This window comes from Amblyomma americanum, chromosome 2 (assembly GCF_052857255.1).
Source record: "Amblyomma americanum isolate KBUSLIRL-KWMA chromosome 2, ASM5285725v1, whole genome shotgun sequence".
NCBI lineage: Eukaryota > Metazoa > Arthropoda > Arachnida > Ixodida > Ixodidae > Amblyomma > Amblyomma americanum.
In genome coordinates, this window is record NC_135498.1 from 70110190 (window position 1) to 70128994 (window position 18805).

At 45.0% G+C, this 18805-nt stretch overlaps 1 protein-coding gene across 3 annotated transcripts in view; it reads left to right on the plus strand.

The window, feature by feature from the left end:
* LOC144121378 (calcium/calmodulin-dependent protein kinase kinase 1) overlaps nt 1-18805 on the plus strand; it is a 220759-nt gene that overhangs the window by 170623 nt on the left and 31331 nt on the right. For all 3 annotated transcript variants that reach the window (XR_013312609.1, XM_077654573.1, XM_077654574.1), the window contains exons 3-10: nt 1292-1609; nt 2140-2347; nt 4333-4521; nt 6403-6456; nt 7876-7927; nt 10138-10259; nt 13485-13521; nt 16668-16689. Coding sequence is in view for 2 of the 3 variants with exons in the window: in XM_077654573.1 (XP_077510699.1) it covers nt 1292-1609; nt 2140-2347; nt 4333-4521; nt 6403-6456; nt 7876-7927; nt 10138-10259; nt 13485-13521; nt 16668-16689 (1002 nt within the window). In the remaining variant the exon portion in view is untranslated. The remainder of the gene's footprint in view (nt 1-1291; nt 1610-2139; nt 2348-4332; nt 4522-6402; nt 6457-7875; nt 7928-10137; nt 10260-13484; nt 13522-16667; nt 16690-18805) is intronic.

Below are 18805 nucleotides of genomic sequence, written 5' to 3' on the forward strand. Positions count from 1 at the left end.
GAAAACTCTTTTGTTTTTATTATTTTTTAAATTTATAATTTTTATATTTTTGCTGCTTTTAACTTATTTTCTGCAAGAGACACAAGGCCTCTCTTTGACCAAGCCGAACGAACGTTCACTAGTGATCTAAGGGTAGGGCTCCCGACTTGACCAATTTTCTTTTCAGCGTGAAGCACCACAACATGGACTAGCGCTTAAATTGTTTTTTCAGGAAAAGAAATGGTGCAGTAACTGTCTCACACATCTCTGTGGATACCCGCACCGCTCCGTGAGGGAAGCGATAAAGGATGGAGTGAAAGAAATATTCTTGAAAAGAATACGAGGTAGCGTGACATGCGGAGAGTGGAGTGTTCGAGGCACTCGGCCAGAGCGGACGTGTTCGCTCGCCGTCGCCGCTCATCGCGTTTCAAACCAGCTTCATTAAGTGTGTGCCCGATCTTTCCTTTCTGGGGAATGATGTCATGGCCCTGTAGACGAATGAGAAATTGTGTAGTGACGTCATCAGTGTTGTACTGTGTGATCGTTGTTGGGAGTTTGAATTACCATTACGAGGTCATGTGGTTGTTACGTTCGACGCCTTTTACCAATTCGAGTTTTCTCGAATGCCAACTCCGAAGCCGGGTTTTCTGCTTAACGGAAGCCTTAACGCTTCCGCCTTAAATATATTTTACATCCAACAGTTCTTTATACATGCTCTATGCTGAGGGTCTCCATGTCCGCCGAAACATACAGCAATCACCTGTGACGCATATTTGGGTAAGGGAGAAGACATATTTCAACAAACATTACAAATATATGCTCATGACATCGCAAAATAAAGTCGACGGGGGGTCTTAGTCTACTAGCAAACACCATGACATGCGTATCAAGACAAGTGCTCTTGTTTCAACGTTAGCTAGCGGAGCGAGGCTCCACCTCAACCCGCATTCATTTCTGTTTTGTGTTGTCGAGAGCAAGATCGGCCTGTATTCTCTGAATTTATGTTTGCGGCGAAGTGCGAGACACTTTGCAGTTCTTCACTCGCTGGGAGCAGGACACTAATGTAGATGGAGCAATCAACAACTTGAAATGTTGCTCAGTGTCCCCTTTGGCGCATTATTCTTGAAAATGCGACTACATGGGAGCACAGTGAGTGTCCACTAACTTCTAGAAGCACTCAGGTTGTAGAACTAACGCGTTTGTAGAAAACAATTCCGTAAAAGACAGATGTCAGTTATAAGCAATGCGCCCTCTGTTTAGGTCATATGGATGTCGTTCTTCAATTTACGTGATGTATGGTGTGGCTTCGCAGGCCTCCGTGCGTCGAAGACTGCAGCGATGACGAGCCTATGCGCAGCAAGGCCCCCAACATGGCGACGGCCGGTTCACCACCCCACTGCTGCGCCGAGATCCTGGACGGCCTCTGCCTGGGCCGCCTGAGCAGCGGCTCGCCCACGGCGCAGCTTCAGCGGCGCTACCCGTGGGAAGGTCCGGGCGAGGACCCCGTCTGCGAAGCCATGCCGGCGCAGAGGCGGGAGCCCCGCTTCTCCACTTCCTCCTCTTCGGCTGCCTCGACTCCCGACGAGGGCAGCAGTGGCGCTGTGTCGTCCGCGGCAGAGGACATCGAAAGGTGCGATGTCCTGCCCTATAGTCGGCGCTTATTCAATGTGCACTACAAACTGTAGGAAAAATAAAAAGAAGGCTTAGCTGTGTTACGCTGAAGAACTTGCACGTGCCGCGATGACGGAGGTAACGAGTAGAGATTAGCTGCATAATTACAAATCTTTAGATACTGGTTCCCTCAAAACAAGGTGGAATTACAATCAGCACACGTCTTGGCTGTCGCCCCATAGCCCCTTTCCAGTGATTTTCTTCCAAAATGTTGCGATGGGTAAACTAATCTTCAGAAATGAAGGTGAAGAGAGAATAAGCCTACAGCCGGAGAGCTATTATAGTGAGGCCAGTCTTGCTGCAATAAACGGGTGCGTGCTCAGCCGCTCAAAACGCATTGTTGTCTATCTACAAACATGCCTAGCAAGCTGGCCGCTTTCAGAGTTCACATTATCAGCGCCACGTATAGCATTCACTTAACCGGCAGCAACTTGCGAAACGGCGCCAGCGTCACCTTCCTGGTTGCGTCGCCTCTTCCCTGCCCTTCAGGCTGTCGCTGTCGCCATGCCGGCGCGTGTCGAGTCCGTTCCTGGCTGCGCCCGAGCTGGTCCCGCCGGAATTCCTGCCGTCGCCGCGGCTGCAGCGGTCGCCGTCGCCGCAGCGTCCGCCGCCCGACAGCCCGCCCCCCGAGGCTGCCGGCGCCGGAGACCTGCAGCGAAGGCGCCGCCTTCCGCGCATCACCTACTCCATGTCCCAGGTGGGGAAAGCAAAAGCACTGTGGCGATTTTCTTTTTCTGTAGCCAGAAACTACAAAGAAGCTTTTTAGTTCATAGGACTGAAGGAAAGCGTGTGTTTTGGCAATTTAATTCGATGTGGCTAATGTTTACCGCAATTGAGAGAGGGACGAAAAAGAATCTCACACTTACCGCGAATCTAATTATATGTGTGTCTCGTGTTTGACTCGGTGTTTTCGGAGCTTCAGGCTTTCGTTTAGCTAATAATTCTCCTACAACGAGCAGAATAAAATTGTAGATTTGAATTTAATTAAATGTCCTGATATATTGGTCACTGTACCCCCGAACACGTATCGACACATTCGGGTAAACAGAGCTACAAATTGATGTCAAATGTAGTGCGCTTGTGCAGCTGCGTGAATCTACAAACGTACTGAGGTGGCGCCGGAGACACTCCGCGGCTCTAATAACACGCATAGAGCATGCTGATTTCATACAATGGAACATCACTTGCGCACCTGCTCTTGTAATTTATTAGCAAATACTAAGGTCCACTGAGCAGCGCAGGGGCCGCCATGGGGAACCAGGTTGCGGCAGAGGATAGACACCAATTATTGATATCTATGTACACAACTCAATTGTGTTCACGCGCTATAAGATAAATTGTGGATTCCTTCAAGGGCTCGTTCCATCAGGCACGTGTCAAAACTGGAAAGCCGTGGCCACGCGCTGTGGGCTTCAACTTACAAATAAGCTTAGCATACTGTGATCAGTCTCAGTGCATTAACTGTCTCTCCGAGGAAAAGCCTGGTGAAGACCTAAGGCGGATTTCGCAAAAGGTGTAAGGTCGTCTTCACCTAGGGAATGCCTTCAGCAGGCCACTTATGAAGAGTACTGAAATCTGCTTTCAAAGAGCGGGCCTCTTCTGTGAATCTACTTAGTGCGACGGAAAGCAGTACTTAAAAAATACGAAGACGCCCTCAACGTTACTACTCATTAAAATCAAAACGCTTCACCGCATTCAGGCCGGCGTAGCTCTTTGTTGTCTGTCTGAGGGAAATATCTCGAATCTTATCTTCATTTTTTGTGTTTTATCTGATTCCGCACTCTCCTCTTTGTACTTTGTACGTGAGGTCTCCGGCTGCCGGACTAAAAATACAACCGCGTATGACTTTTTTCCCGAGCATCTCAACGCTTGGACAAATTTGCTGCCTGCATTCAATCGTCTATGCTTCTAGAAGCACGGACAATTTGTTTTTGTGGTGTCGGAGAGTACATATCCGGATATAAGTTCATTTCCTTCAACAATGAGCAACTGTCATCCATCACACCGTGAGCGAAGGCTTCTGTGGGCCTAACGAAACATCGCGCGTGTTTAGGCGGTGCCACTGGCTGAAACTGAAATCGTATAGCAAGAATATGTACTACTCTACAAGAGATGATGAAGGCAGCATGTTTCCTTACATGTGGTGGCCTGCAGAACGTCCCACTCTACGGTTCCTCCAAAATCAAGTTCCAATAGGATATTTTTATTGTTTTAATAGTTCCAAATAGCATTTTGAGGCAGAGATGCGACTGCATTTTTCAGCGGTGTCTTTCGTCCATTACGTTGAAAACCTTAGGCTGGTATAACCCTCACTTTGGATTCTGAGAATAAGTGGGTGTCGTTGTGGATATTGGAAGCCATTCTCACACACGTGTGACACCACCGCTGGAAAAGGGCAACTCGACAGAGTACACGGCTTCCGAGTAACTTCTTTTGACGCCAGAACTACTGTCTGCTGCGGCGCAATATGCAAATATGACCATCCTGCAGGTTCCTTGAAAGGAATTTGTGGCCAGAGTGGAAGTGGTTGAAGACATAGAAGTGAACAGAGCATTAGCTGCTTTGGCGCTTCTGATAAGTAGAACTCATTCCTGTATAATTCAATTAAGTTAGCTATATGAAACTTTCATAGCGCGCGTGCAAGAGAAGAAAGCCCCGAGTTCACAAGTCCTGCTTACGCAGGACTCTCACCTGGTGGGCCCCGGACCAGAGCGCGCACTGTACCCGGCACTGCCGTACTCTCCGTTCAGCTCCCCCTCTTCGTCGCCCAGGCTGGGCCGCAACATCCGCGAGTCCCGCAGGGTCTCCATCGAGGCCCATAAGGGCTACACGCAGCTCAACCAGTACAGGCTCAAGGAGGAGATCGGGCAGGTGAGACCCTGCCCAGCATTTCTGTTGTCTCATGGACTGTGCGTTTTGGTGAAAAAGCACTACTTCACGAGGTCGAACTGGCTTACCGAGTTTGAGTGAAGCTTGGCCTTGAGGGTGACCTTGGCTAAACCAGGGATAAATAAATAAAACAAATAATGCCGGGACTTGGACTCGAACCTGCGGCGGCACGAACAGATATGCTTTTCTAGTCACTGCATTAGAACCTTACACTTTGGCTGCAGCCTACCACGCGTCTTGTTAAACTGCTACACACTCTCGCACTGTGCATTGCACGTCGTCGTCTTCATAAACTACCACTATCGACCTAATCTACACAATCTCGCGCTGTGCATTGCACACCATCGTCTCCATCAACTAATATTACTACCGGGCTAATATCATCGCCGGACACATACCAAGCAATACCAAGCAATACCATGACCCAACCAGGTTAAACAGATGCTTTAGGACGTCTAGTGGGTTTAGCTACGTTAAAAACCTACGTTTTTTTTTCACGTAGAGTACTGGTCCTGTTGTATGGCTGTGAATAAAATGAGCCGCCTTTTATACTACGTCAAAAGTACATAAAGAGCTCACTTCTTACGTGCGTCTTGAATTTTAGAAGGCCACAAGGACTCGAGTTACAAGGAATAAAGCAAGCGTTCGAAGAGCGAGGACCTCTGGCTGTGAAAAACATTCCGCACTGCACGGTTCAAAAGCTTTTCGAGCGGAAGGTCTGAGGGTTTTTGACAGCTGCCGTGCATGTATTCCTAAAAATGAAGATGACAAAATCGAGGCATCTGCCCGTGGACTCTGCATCGCGCTCCTTGTCGCTACTAACTTACGTAGCCTGAGAGTGAGCAGTATCTGGTGCGCAAATAAAATTCACATTAATTTTTATGCAACAACTTACAGCTTTACGTGACTAAAGTGTTTCAAGGTACTGAAAGTGTGGTCTTTAGTTCAGCTTGTTGCCTGCACAATGCCAGAATTATTTAAATTCGATAACGCCTCCAAACAATCATTTAGATGTTGCTGCCATTCATTATCGCCCTTGTAGTGAAAGCTTGGATTTAGGTCTCTAGGCAATGCAAATGAATAGCGGCATATTTTACAGGATATTTTACAGACAGAAACTAGGTCTCCTGTTTTGTTTTAGTTTGCAAAACTCTGCGCAGCTGGCTTTCTACACTGGACAATTAAATCTTCAGTTATTTAGAGCCCGCTTAGCGCAGTATTTCCTTAGCATTAAGAAAATTCTGAAATGCAGTTGTCACATCAGCAAAGTTGATTCACCACTCACGTAGGGTCAAACTGTTTCCTGTTACTGCCAACGATGCTTGATTCAAGAAGTTCTTACTGATCAAAACAGTGCCAGGAATCCATAGGGATTAAGAGATTTATTCCCATGAATGGCAAATGAAGAAAGAAGAAACAGCAGAGGGTACTACGATACAGCTTCGCGGTATAATGAGGTGCGAATTTAATTGCTGAACGCCAAGTACAGGTTGTATTCTCAGGGAACCTTTGAATGCCATGAATTGGGTTGATCTATGAAGGAGCTGCTATAGTCCATAAAATTCACCAGCATTTCGGTCCTGTTCTGGCGCACATGTAAACATGAAAAAGCAGTCCTGCCACCTGCATGTATTTTATTGAGCAAAATGAAAACGTGTGCATGAGGACCGAGGTTTCCACGAGCCTATCTCACTGTTAGTGTGAATGAGCTTTAAATCAGATCGCTCGTGAAGTGTTCGCAATGTTTTCAACGGTCCCGTAGAAGTTAGGTCTTCTTGGTGATAGGTGATCGAAGTTGTATAAAGGGTCTTTTTTTGACCGAGTGTCTAGGTTAATTATACAATGTGTTTGCTCTGGTTTCAGGGCTCTTTCGGAATCGTCAAGCTGGCGTACAGTGAAGAAGACGACAGTCATTATGTAAGTACCTACGAGGAATCGTCTTATCATGACTGGGTAAAATTCATTAGTTGATCGTCGTTTTCCTTGCGACCCGTGATTACTCCTCCTAATATTCCTGTCCTGAAGATATACTTTTGCGAAGGCGTTTAGTACGAGCAGAAATATTTTCCTTCTGCTTTACGACTTTTCAACAAGCCAGATTTGTGTGCATAGGCGGCGTTTTTTCGCGTACTTACTGATGATGTGTTTTTAGCTTCCGCGCTGCTAATGAAAGTTTTTCCTTCTAGTTAGTACAAGCCCTTTTATGCGAATATTGTTTTTCCCAGTGTGTTTATTTGTAATATTGTCGTGTATTTGCCTGATGAAATTCTTCGCGTTCTTCTCGACCTTTCACTTGAATTGAATTATTATATAACCACTTACATAGGCGTTTCAAATGAACAAATTGTATTGTGCCGGTCAAAAACTGTCAAATACGGGGATGGTCGCCTTGTCAAGCTGCTCTTCAAAGCAGCTCTTTCGCGGCCGCTCCTTTCCGTGTACCCAAAAAATATAAATAAATAAATAAATATATTGCACACTAAATATTGTTTCAACAAAAAATAATGCACTTTAAAACATTTTTAGAGCTGCGGGTAAGTGGTGGAGAGCCTGCGTGCTCTGATTAGAATAGCACAGACAGTAATGTTTCAGGCAGAGCATAATCGGCACTTCGAACTTTTCTCCTCAACCTCTGGCTCTTTTCTGAGCCTAAGTCTTATACGGGGCCCATTTGTCGACAAAAAATACTATAAAACCAAAGAAGAAACACGCAATGAGGAGGAATTGTATTTCACTCATGTCTGTTGCATTCCGTCCTTTTTGAAAATTTGTTAAAACTCGCTAAAGTCAGCCTCAAAGGCTTATAAACAGTGGTTTTCAGTTTCTCTCGTTCTCATGCTGCTTCGTGCATTGCACGTAATATCGCCAGCGCATCACAGCACGATAGTTATGCCTCGTGAAGATGTTTTCTGAAATGCTTCGCACGAAAGCGTTTCAGTCCCCCTTCCGGACTCGTTGTCTTGGTCACCTCTTGCAGTTTTCGCCACATATGAGGTTGCACTTGCCCTTCATTTTCATGAAGGTTCCTAGGCAAGCCGTATAGCTTCAGAGGTGGTGTCTTCGGGAAATGTTAAATTACAAATGGGCACAAAAATTTATTTCGTGCAGCAAATCCGTTTCCTGGCGTATCGAGGACAGAAGCAAAAAACTAAGTTGGAGCAAGCACTGTTTTGGTTATTCGGGGCTAAATGCAGACACTCTCCACTCTTCGTTATACTTACCCCTTTCTTAAATTTTTATGAACAGCATTGTTATTCGTTTTGTGCTGAGTATTCTTAATAAATGGTATTTCCGTTGCTTGTGAAATATTCTTTTTTTGCCTCTTTCTTTCCACAGGCAATGAAGATCTTGTCCAAGAAAAAGCTTTTGAAGAGGGCTGGCATGTTTGGTGAGTTCTTCGACATTGGCAATATACCTCCCATATCAATTGGGATCGTTTCTTGTTGTAAAAGGGGGAACAGAGCTTTTCTTATATTTTTTGGCCTATGCTGCCGTTATTGCCTACACTTGACAGTTTCCTTACAATCTCAGATAGCTTAACTTCAACAAAGCTCGCTTGGTGACTAGAACTTTACCGCAACGGGTTATAACAGAAACTGCCTGCTTCGATCTTCCTATCCTTTTTTTCTTTGCTAATGAGGACAAGTGCCGAGAACATAACAGAAAATGCAAACCTTTATATCTGCCTAATTAGTCGCAAATGTTACTAACTGGCACGATGTCACGTACGATCACCGGTAACGTCTCTTACGATTACTGCGGATAAAGTGGCGGTTTGTTCTTTTTGATTTGCACTGCGGCTTCTTTTTTCTTGCAGAGAAGTGGGTGCTCAGCGTGCTAGTTACACTTCTACAGATTCGCAACAAAAATTAAAAATAAGCGCTCTCTCAATAGTGTGTACAATACAGTGAATGAGAGAAAAATGATCCTACAGTTTATAAAGCTCAAATTCCCTCCTTCTCGAGCATTCCTGCGCAAATTAATGCATCGGTGGCTCCTCCTATGTGTTAAGTTTTACCCATTCACTTCCCGTTGCTTCCCGTATTATGCTTAATCTAGCGAAGTTTAGTAATTTTTGGGCATTGAAAATGCTTCAATATGGTAATGTAGTGCATCATTGTGTTGTCGAACTGCAGTGGACTTCAGAAGCATATACGGCTCAAAAACTAAGGTTAAGAACGGGAATTACTCTGCCAACAAGTTGTGCATTTGTAATGAATTCGCCGCACTTTTGCTTGTCGGACGCTTGATTCCTCGTTGGAATCAAAGTACGTCGTTTGCATCTTCCACATGTTTAAAAATTGCTGATTTCAGAATTAAAAAGAGGAATTATCAGCCGCATAAGCGCACTATAAAGACAATCCGGGAAATCCAAGTCTGCAAGTAGTATGCTTGCCGACGGGCTGCAAGTTTGGAAAAAGCCTGTCTTGAGTCGGGGACACCAGGCTATGGCCAAGTGGCCAAGCTCGCGCCATCGCCGCGTCAACATTGGCGATGCCTTGTATAAACTTGCTCTTCTGCAAACATGACAGAACTCAAAGGTCCATCATTGCATAACTGACGAACTGGCAATACTCTGAGCTTTACCGAGCGATGCACTGAGGTAGCAGTCAACCAGGCATATGTGCACACATTTATTGATTTATTTTATTTATTTCAGTTACCCTCTTGGCCCGGCGGGCATTATTGAGGGGAGTGGGGCTTGACAAACAAAAATAAAGGGAGGGGGAGGGGAAACAGGGGTACATAACATTAACAGTTATGAAGCTAAAGGAGGTTTGAAAATACAGAGATTACACAATAAAATTATAACAATAGCAAGCAGAACAAAACATACACACGTAAGCAGCAAATTATTTGATGCCAGAAACACTGGGCAGGGTGGAATCAGAAACCTAAACAGCAAAGACTCGCAAGATATACATACAGGTAGTAGCACTCGATATAGCAAAAAGTGCAGAAGGTATGAAGTCGCGTACAACGCGGAGCTGCTGGATTGCTGGATTCGGCATGCCGGCTTTGCCTATTCCTTGCCACCTTCTTGTCAGGGTTCGCGGCTATTTCAGCAGTCGGACGGGCAGGCGCTGAATTTATGCATAAGCTGGGGTGTTCAGCTTGTTCCCGTTCTGTGTGCTGGAGCTGAAATGGATTCAGAACGCTTCTAGAGTGTTCGCAATGGTCTTAACTGATGTAAAATTTGTCCCGGCTTGGAGCCGAAACTTGGGTGTACTGTTTTCCTGCATAGGCCGTCGTCCTTAGCTTTTGGCTTTTTTTGCTTGAAATTCCTGCTATTTATACACCGGATGAGCGAATACTGTTTTCCCTCCAAACCCGTTTTCTTGCTTATTCCTACACATTTCCTCTATTTTTTTTCGATACAAACCCTGCAGCATGCTTTCCGAGAGCATGTGTCCACCGTTTCTGTTTTTAGTTTCGGTCTCCTTGTTTATCTTTACTTGGCTCCTGGTAGCCTCATAGAGCGGCAAACATTTCTCTTCAGTTGGTAAATTTTCTTACTTGCTCCCTGCGTTCATCACCTAATGATGGAGTTTTTAGAGTTTTTTTTTTCTGATCAAAATCTCTCCCGATCTATCCTAGGGCGCCAGCCTCCCCCGCGGAAAGGACGCAGCAATAGCACTAGCAACCCCTTGGACCAAGTATACCATGAAATAGCCGTCCTCAAAAAACTCAATCACCCAAACATCGTGAAGCTGGTAGAGGTGAGCAAATCTGATATCTTGGGTTTCCTTATGGAGTTATAAACCCGGTGATTTTCTCAACGTCCACACATTTTTCTTTAAAAGCCGTGAGACGTATGTCGGTATTCTTAGTGCAGGTGACAGTACAGGAAGGCCACTCGTTCAATTGAAAGACATTGATTCAGTCAAATTACCAATTTTTTATGTTTATTTGTGAGCGGAAGTTTATACTGCGAAGTTTCAGCCGCCAACAACGTAGGCGAGTACGGTTTCTAATTTCTCTGAATCTGCATAGTGGTTCAAATATCGAGCGTCAAAATTAGCTTTCCAAAGCTCTTGTTGAGTCGTTTTTCCTACGTTGAAAATTTATAAAATTGCATCGCTCGAATTTGTAACACAGGAAACAGAGACACAGTTCGTGAGCTTTTTATAGAGAAGAAGTTGACGTGATTCCGGTTACGGTAGCTTGAACAGAAACGCAATTTGATAAATAGGAAAGCGCGAAAGCCTACTCAACAAGCTTTTAAAGACCCTAATTTTGATCTCGATATTTGGAGCCGCAATGCCGCTTCAGGTGTTAGAAAAAACATTGGCTCGTTCGCTATGTTCGCAGCCCTATACTTCGCAAAGTATTTTCGCTCTCCAAAACAGGAAATTGAAAATTTCTTATAATACTTTAGCTAAACAATTGTCTTTTCATTCAACAACATCAGCAAATAGCGCCCGTTTGCTGTACAATCCAACTGCACAGAGCGGACATACGAATATCTCACGGCTTTAAAATTAAAATATGGAAAGATTGAGAAGAATCGCCTGGTATATGAGTTTACTAGTTGTGTGACGTAGTTTTAGCCAAAGCTTTAAAAAACAGTGGTACACTCAAGCTGGAAGATACCAAACGCATATACGTTTTGCCGTCGTGTGGGGCTCGTCATAGTATTTTAAATTTTTACTAAAACTTATTCAGTTGAGATGAATTATGCGAGAATATATAATATTCATTCTAGCTCCAAGAGCGCTTCGCGAAGCACTAGACAGGGCTGAGAAAAAGACGACTATTTTTGAAGGTTTTTATCGCCGACATTGTCATTTTTATGAAACAAAAGACAACATGCTTTTGAACCCTTCAGCTAACAAATTTTAGCGCTGCCAAATGTATTTTCGAGTGAGCGGCCGTCGCAGCTGTCAGCATCTTCTTGAATGTGCGTGAGCACCTTCGTCCGGAATATGGAAAGCGGGCGCCATGTTCTGCGATTAGTGATAGGAGGGCCACCGAGAGCCCTTTTCAGACGCACCTTCTGTTCCGAAATCACAGAGACAAAAGCGTAAGGAAGAGAACGCGGGAAAGGAGCCTAGTTCAGGGCTGCGTGCGCTTTTTCTTTAATCATTCAGCAGCCCGTCGAATTGAGCGAAGTCTCACGGTCAGCGAGCTTTTCTTTCGCTTAGAACACGGTTGAGAGAGGAACAAAATGATAGCGCATGCTCGAAGACGCGATATTTACGCGATTGCCTTAAGCCGGAACAGCTTGGGGCGATTTCAGGTGCGAGTGACGCGCGGATTGTGGGACACGCGCGTCATTTTGACGCGTGCCCAACATGATCCGTCACGAAATCGCGCCGCCGCGTGCTGGTGCTCGGACTAGAAAAAAACGCCTCACACGGCGCGTCCGCCAATCAGAGTTCGGGTAAGTCACGTGGCATTTTTTTTTGGTTTTGCCACCAGATGGTTCTGCTCTCTGCGCATCTCGACGGAACCTCTTTGGCGCAACGCGACGCGAAAGCGCCGCTCCCTTTTTTGGTGCGGGTGCTCGCGCGTCGGCGGCAACGCGGGCGTTCGCGGCGCGTCACGTTTTTCGCTCGCGGAAAACGCGCCATGCGGTTCCAACTTGATACAGCTCGTTCGGTCGCAAAGCCGTCGGCGTAGTAGTAGTCGGCACCACGTGTCGGAAATAATATACGGTTGCGTAAAAGAATTGCATCATGGTAATTTGTGGTTCCAGTAATTGGTGACTGATTGGTGTGTGATAGGCGATGGCGAGGTAATGAAATCATTGTTGTGAATTGGTTAATTAAAGAAATGAAAAAATAGGAAAAAGAGGTTCAAAAGTATCAAAATGCTCAGAATGAGAAGACAATGCTTGATGATGCTTATTAAGAAAATCGAGTGTATTTTGATAAAATAAATTATTTTAACAATTAAAAAAATAAAAATGCGGTCAAAGGTGCCTAACTGCCCAGAATGGAAAGCCTAACCCATTAACGCTATCGCGTCATACCTTTAGGCAGAGCTTAAGTGTCCTCTCCTGTTTTATTTTTTTTTCATATTTCGCGCCATCAAGTTAAATGCCACACGCAGACCACGCAGGATACACGTTACTACGAAAACTGGATCGGGTGTTTATGAAACCCGTGCATCGCTTGAAGAAATGCGCTTGGTCCTGAAATGAATATTGCACGTTTTTCCTAATTCATATTCAGTAAGAAAACTAAATGTGACGAATTTAAAAAAAAAGAAACAGTCTCGGGAGGCTCACAAGACGCTAAAATATATCGCTGGCTTGCTTTAGCTGCAGTGTCGCGCTATTTTGAAAGCCTAGGTTCAAATTACTTAAGACACCTTTTATGTGATTACCACTTAACGTAAACGCTTAGCCAAAAGCAGCCATTAGTATTCAGCACTTTACAATGCAGTGAGGCGGACATCTTCAACGAAAAGGTCACACAAAAATGTTATGTAGTGAAAGTGAGCACTGCCTGCTTGAGACTGGGAAGAAATAACAAATGGAACACCTAAGTATTTCACTGCAAAGTGGCGTACATTGTATTTAGGTGTACAGCTCGACGGAACTTCCAAACCGTGAATACAAGTTAAATACGCGCTTATTATAAGTAGTTGCACAATGAAGTCACTTTCGCATACAGGATAACGGCTCTCGTTAGCGTGGTGCAGGTTAAATATTTCTGTCCTCAGCCTGTTAGTCAGTATACCAAGGCAAAGAGCTAACTTCACTGCTATGAATAGAATTGTCGCACCAGTCATCTTCACCTGCTTTTCGTAGTGTTCTAATGCGCTACCGACATCGGCAATAAGTACCGCACACCTCTAGGCACTTGTCGCCATAAAAGCGAACGGTGTTCAATTTTACGCTAACGTGCGCAGCGAAAGTCACCGTTTGCGATTGCTACCGCATATGTGTCTTTTCGTGCACCCCTTGATATTTATATTTGTACCCTGCTTTGTTACAGGTTTTGGATGACCCTGATAGCGATAACCTGTACATGGGTAAGTCGAACGCGTTAAATTCTTCTGAACCTATGTGGCTATGTGCTTTCTGTCGTTTATCGCAGCTTGTTCTGACCACCGATTAGAGGTTCTGATGCTGCCAGTTAAAACGCATACCGTGTATCAGAAGCAAAGATGATATAATTTAAATGTCACAATAAATACAGACGCCTGCGAAGAAAGGTTGCATTCCGATTCTCTCCTAATTAATACGTCTGCAGCGGAACAGCTTTCGTTCAGACGGAATAACGGACAAAAATCATACATAGTGGACATAATGCACAGTGAACACTTTGAGCGCCCTTTAAACGAGAGCTCCGCAAACAACCGAGCGAGGAAAGACGGAGAGAAGGAGTGGAGTAGTAGAGGCAATAGGGAGAAGGAGTTACAAGTGGCCGGCAGTTTCCGGCATACCCCGCTAGGGTTGGGTCAAATCAGGGGGAAAACTTGTTTTTGAAAATTGATTTTCGAGGGAAGGAAATGGCGCAGTAACTGTCAAACTTATCTCGGTGGACACCCTTGCCCCGCCGTAAGGGAAGGGAGGAAGGCGGGAGTGAAAGAAGTCAGGAAGAAAGATGTGCCGTAGTAGGTATCTGACGAAAATAGAAGGCGCCGACGAAAAGAAAAGATGGGATATCTCCGCAATAATTTCGACCACCTGGGGATCTTTATGTGCAATGACATCGCACAGCACACGGGTTACTGCTGCGTTTTACCTCTCCATCGAAATGCTGTCGCCGCGGTCGGGTTCCACCAGCCTGGCTACTCCAGCTCAAGCCGAGCACGCTAACCACTGAGCCACCGCGGCAGGGGCGCTTTCTGTGTGCGGTTGCGCCGAATACCACCGAACCACTGTGCTGCTTAAGCTGTCGCTACACAAACTACAGAGAAAAAAGAATGGAGAGCAGGCGCAGGAAAAGATGTCAGAGAATAAAAGAAATAAATTGACAGTTACTAATTATCCGTCAAGAAATTTTATTGCTTCTTGCGGGTGACTTGCAAAGAGGCTTGCACATAAAAGGCTTGTATGCCTTCTTCAGTGTTTTAATACCTGACACCAGTGCCTTGCCGTTTGAAGACGACGCAATCACTGCCTTTTTGGTTGATACGTATTCGTGAATAGGTTTTGAAATATACTTTCCAAACCTGGAACTATTGTCAACGTCCCCGTGGTCATAGCAGAATGTATACCTCCAGACCAATCTTTTGAATTCTTCTAGTGCAAAAACAAAACTCCAATTCAAGTCGATTTAGAAAGGGTATGCCATTGTTCGAACTTTAATTTACATTCACGCAGATTGGGAACGCGGTTTGCTTGAAGACCACATGTCGGTCACGGGGTTAGCAGGTCTGCTCGCAAGCGGCTCTGCCGCCGCGCTTAACGCGCTTGCGAAAGCCGGCATTATTTCTGTCTGCGACGTATCGATCAGGCAAAGCAGGATGGCGAGGCAGTGAGAACTGCGGGTTGGTCCGCGGCCGTCGAGCCGCGCAGGGAATAACTTCGGTCACGCCGCCGCACGTGCAGCGGGGAAGGCAAGAGGGGGGAGCGGGGGTGGAATGCAAGAAGCGAAAAATTGATTCGTGGAGTCACGGAAGGATATGTCCGCTTCTTTGAGTAAAGATCCACGAGCACTGCTTAATAAGGGGAAGGCGTTACTTATTCAGCGGCGTCTGATCAAGCAAGCCTCAATCTCGACATACGAAGCGGGGTCTGCCCATCATAGATAATTGCTTGCGAGTAACGGCAAAAGAAGAATGGGAACCCCGGAATGCCCGTTCATACTTAGTGAGTGGTTCTAACATCTCTATTTTGTCTGTTCATTTCGTTGAAAAGAAATAAGTTTGTTATTTTGGTAGCGCCGTAAATATCCACATAATTAAACACACTAATGTACGCGGTCTTATAATTTCTCTTGTGTGCAGATGTACGTGGAAGAACTCCAAGTTGTCGAAATTATCCGGAGCCCTCCAATACGTTGTCCCTTATAGCCTGAGCCTCTTTGGAACTTTAAACCGCATAACGCGATAACACCAGCGTTTTGTGCAGTGGCGTGAGACTTTCGTCCACCTGCATGAAAATCAGTGGCGCGCTTTCCTTTCCACGTGTCCGTTTTTTCGTACTTATGAGCTGGATAGTGTGGGTCGTCTTTTTAACCTCTCCGAGCGGAGTGCTGCGCGCCCTCTAACGTATCTTGGCTGAGTGACACGGTTCATCCTACGCTTGAAGTTTCACCAATTGCGTGGAAGACGGCATTCTATTGGTCATGCCTATTATGTGTTGTGCGCGGAAATCAAAGCACAGCTTGCGAGAAGTAGCGCACCTCCTACCGCATGCTACTCAACTTTCAAGAGCTTCTGCGAACCACGTTTAGCGGCTATTGCGGATGCTATGCTTGCACTTTGTTATGGCGCCGTCTTGGTCTCAGCCGAGCGACTAGAGTAATCGGCCACACTTTACGTCTAGTATGATATTGTTTTTTGCCGATCTCTGCCCAATTTCGAACACCAGAGATCTGTTTTCCAGCAGTGCTTATTACATTCAACGCTTCTTGCGTAAGCTTTGTGAAAATTGATTTTAGGGCAACTCCTCAGTTTCAATAGAGCAGCCAGGAGAAATTCCTTTCTGTTTTATAGGAGTGTTCAGCAACGCGCCAACTTTTTTAATAACACAGAGATAAATGCATTGAACATGGAGCACAAAACAGCCAGAGGACAAAAAAAATCCCGTCATTTTTGCCACTTTTTGCAAAACTTAGTGTTTTAGCGCTTATATTTTCTTTTTGTCCAATGCCGCTTGGCTAGGATTACATGCGTATCGGCCACTGCAGAAGCCTGACTTGAGATTATTGTTTTTTGCGAATTCGTTGGAGGCGCTTGTGTACTGGGTTTTACCATTTTTCTTTATATCCAGTGTAAAATATGGTCGCAATATTGCTTTCGCAGAGTTGTGAAACTCGGAAACTGCAATACGTGTTTACGACACCACATGCGTAAATTTGCGGTTCTATCTTCACTTTGTATTTTTTGACCCGTATGCGGTTCTTGCCACGCTGCCAAAGCACTAGTGCGAGTGAAGAGTGCATGATTTAAGAAATACGTTTTTCTTCATCTGCTTACGCTCTACTCTCGTTCCGTGTTTCTTTCAGTCTTCGAATTTCTCGAGAAAGGGTGAGTATTGAAGAAACATTTTTGTTTATTCAAACAGATGCGTTCATTTCTCTTCATATTATAGACAAACAAACAACCACACAGACAAATAAATAATAGTATTATTAATAATAATAAATAAATAAATGTGCTCTATGCTTCGGTGTAGGTTGTGCATTGTGAAAAAATACTTCCAGAACCCCTCACAGTCGGTAAAGCTATCTAACACATGAGTATGCTTTAGTTAGTTCAAGAAAAATGTTTGAAACCTTGGCGTGCCTTTATAATTATAGTGCAGGTGCCGCAAAGAAAAGCGACAGCAACGGATTAGCGCAGCTAATAGTTGCATGCTTGCTCTGCCAGTTGTTGCCATTGTAATACATTATTGCCGCGGGCCAACGAATAACGCGTTTCTTCGTTTATTGGCATATTTGAAGCCCGTCAGTAAAGGGGAACAAAGCAAATGCAAGAGTGCTGTTTACGGGTGTTAGGTCCTAACACACAGTAGTACATTCTGGTATAAAAATTTTAAACGTAACATCGAAGGCCGCGAAGTTGTCCACCCCAACTTTGCGCGCTTATTGGCAACTGTAATAGTTTAACTAACCGAAGCTTCTTGAACTGAGAGCGACGTTTCGACAGACCAGCGAACCGCTGGGTCCAGACCACTCGGCAATGACCGGCGGCCAACGTCAAGAGGTGTCTGTATAGCAGAGCTGATTCTTGTCCCATTTAGATGCAGCTATTGAGGAACATGTTTTGGCACAAATCAATGAAGATATTAGACATGGACGACACATACAGCTGTTGTTCCTGTCTTTTGCCTTTGTCGATTCGCGCTTGAATACCTTGGCGATATTTGCCTTCTTTACGGCCGGCCCCTGTTAGCGATAAAAGAGACATCCGGGCTGGTTGGTACGGTGACATAATGAATAAACAGCGCTAAAGAGGTGGACGAAGAGCAAACAAGTCGAGCGCTGACTCGTAACTAACGTTTATTGAGGAAAACACTGAATATATCCAAGCCAAGCAGCATCATAGCCACACAGTCATTAAAAACCAAAATACCATGTCATGCATGACAACCCTGTACACATGCCCTGTTCAAGAAATCTAACCTCATTATCTGTTAATGCAGTGGAAGGGTCGGTGACACATTCTTCCCCTGATCGCATGATATGTCTGGCCTCAAAGTATGGCTTCAGCTGTCTCAAGAGAATGAGCTGAGATTTCTGGACTTCTTGATGTTTCGCACGCATCATGTGTGTTGGCAGTGTTCTCCTCGAGAGTGCTAAGCCGCTGCTTGATTATGGGACTCATCATTTGAAGCTTGTAGAAGATGGTATCGCTGTCCAGCATGAGGTCAGTACTGTCAAAATCATGCTTTCATAGCATACGACGTAGCTTCCATGAACAAGCAACAACGCTAACGAACGCAGGGTTTCCCAGCCACGTCATCAATAAGAACGTGTCACAAGTTGCTGAAAAAAAGCAAAACAGCAGTGCGCAATTTTGCAGGATCAGGAGAGGGTTGGACAGAGAGAAGCTAAAAGACCTGTGGTTCTGCCATATGTACATAGCTTGTCACATAATTTGAAAAATGTGGCCAGAAGGTACCATGTTGGTGTGGCCTTCTCAGCACCAAATTAGTTGTCGAAAGTATGTAGCATGGTTAAGAACAAAGCAGCGAATAAGGTTCGGGAAAGGAACACTGGTAGGGTGAATCACGAGTATGCCTATGCTGCTTGTAAAGTGTGTGTGATATAAAGAATTCCGCTATTTTGTCACAAACTGTACGTGGATCAAACTGTCATGATGTATCAGTGTTCGGTTACGAGAACACGAGAGATCACTAGAGATTGGTAGGGGGTCAAATCTGGTCACGCATTGTAAAGGGTGAAAATACTGCCATCCTTTTCTTTCACAGACAGTTATTTTGGATGTCCATTCTTTGAAGATCAACCGGGAAATCATTGAGGCCAGACATATCATGCGATTAGGGGAAGAATGTGTTAGTGACCCTTCCACTGCTTTAACAGATAATGAGGTTAGATTTCTTGAACAGGGCATGTGTACGGGGTTGTCATGCATGACATGGTATTTTGGCTTTTGATGACTGTGTGGCTTTGGTGCTGCT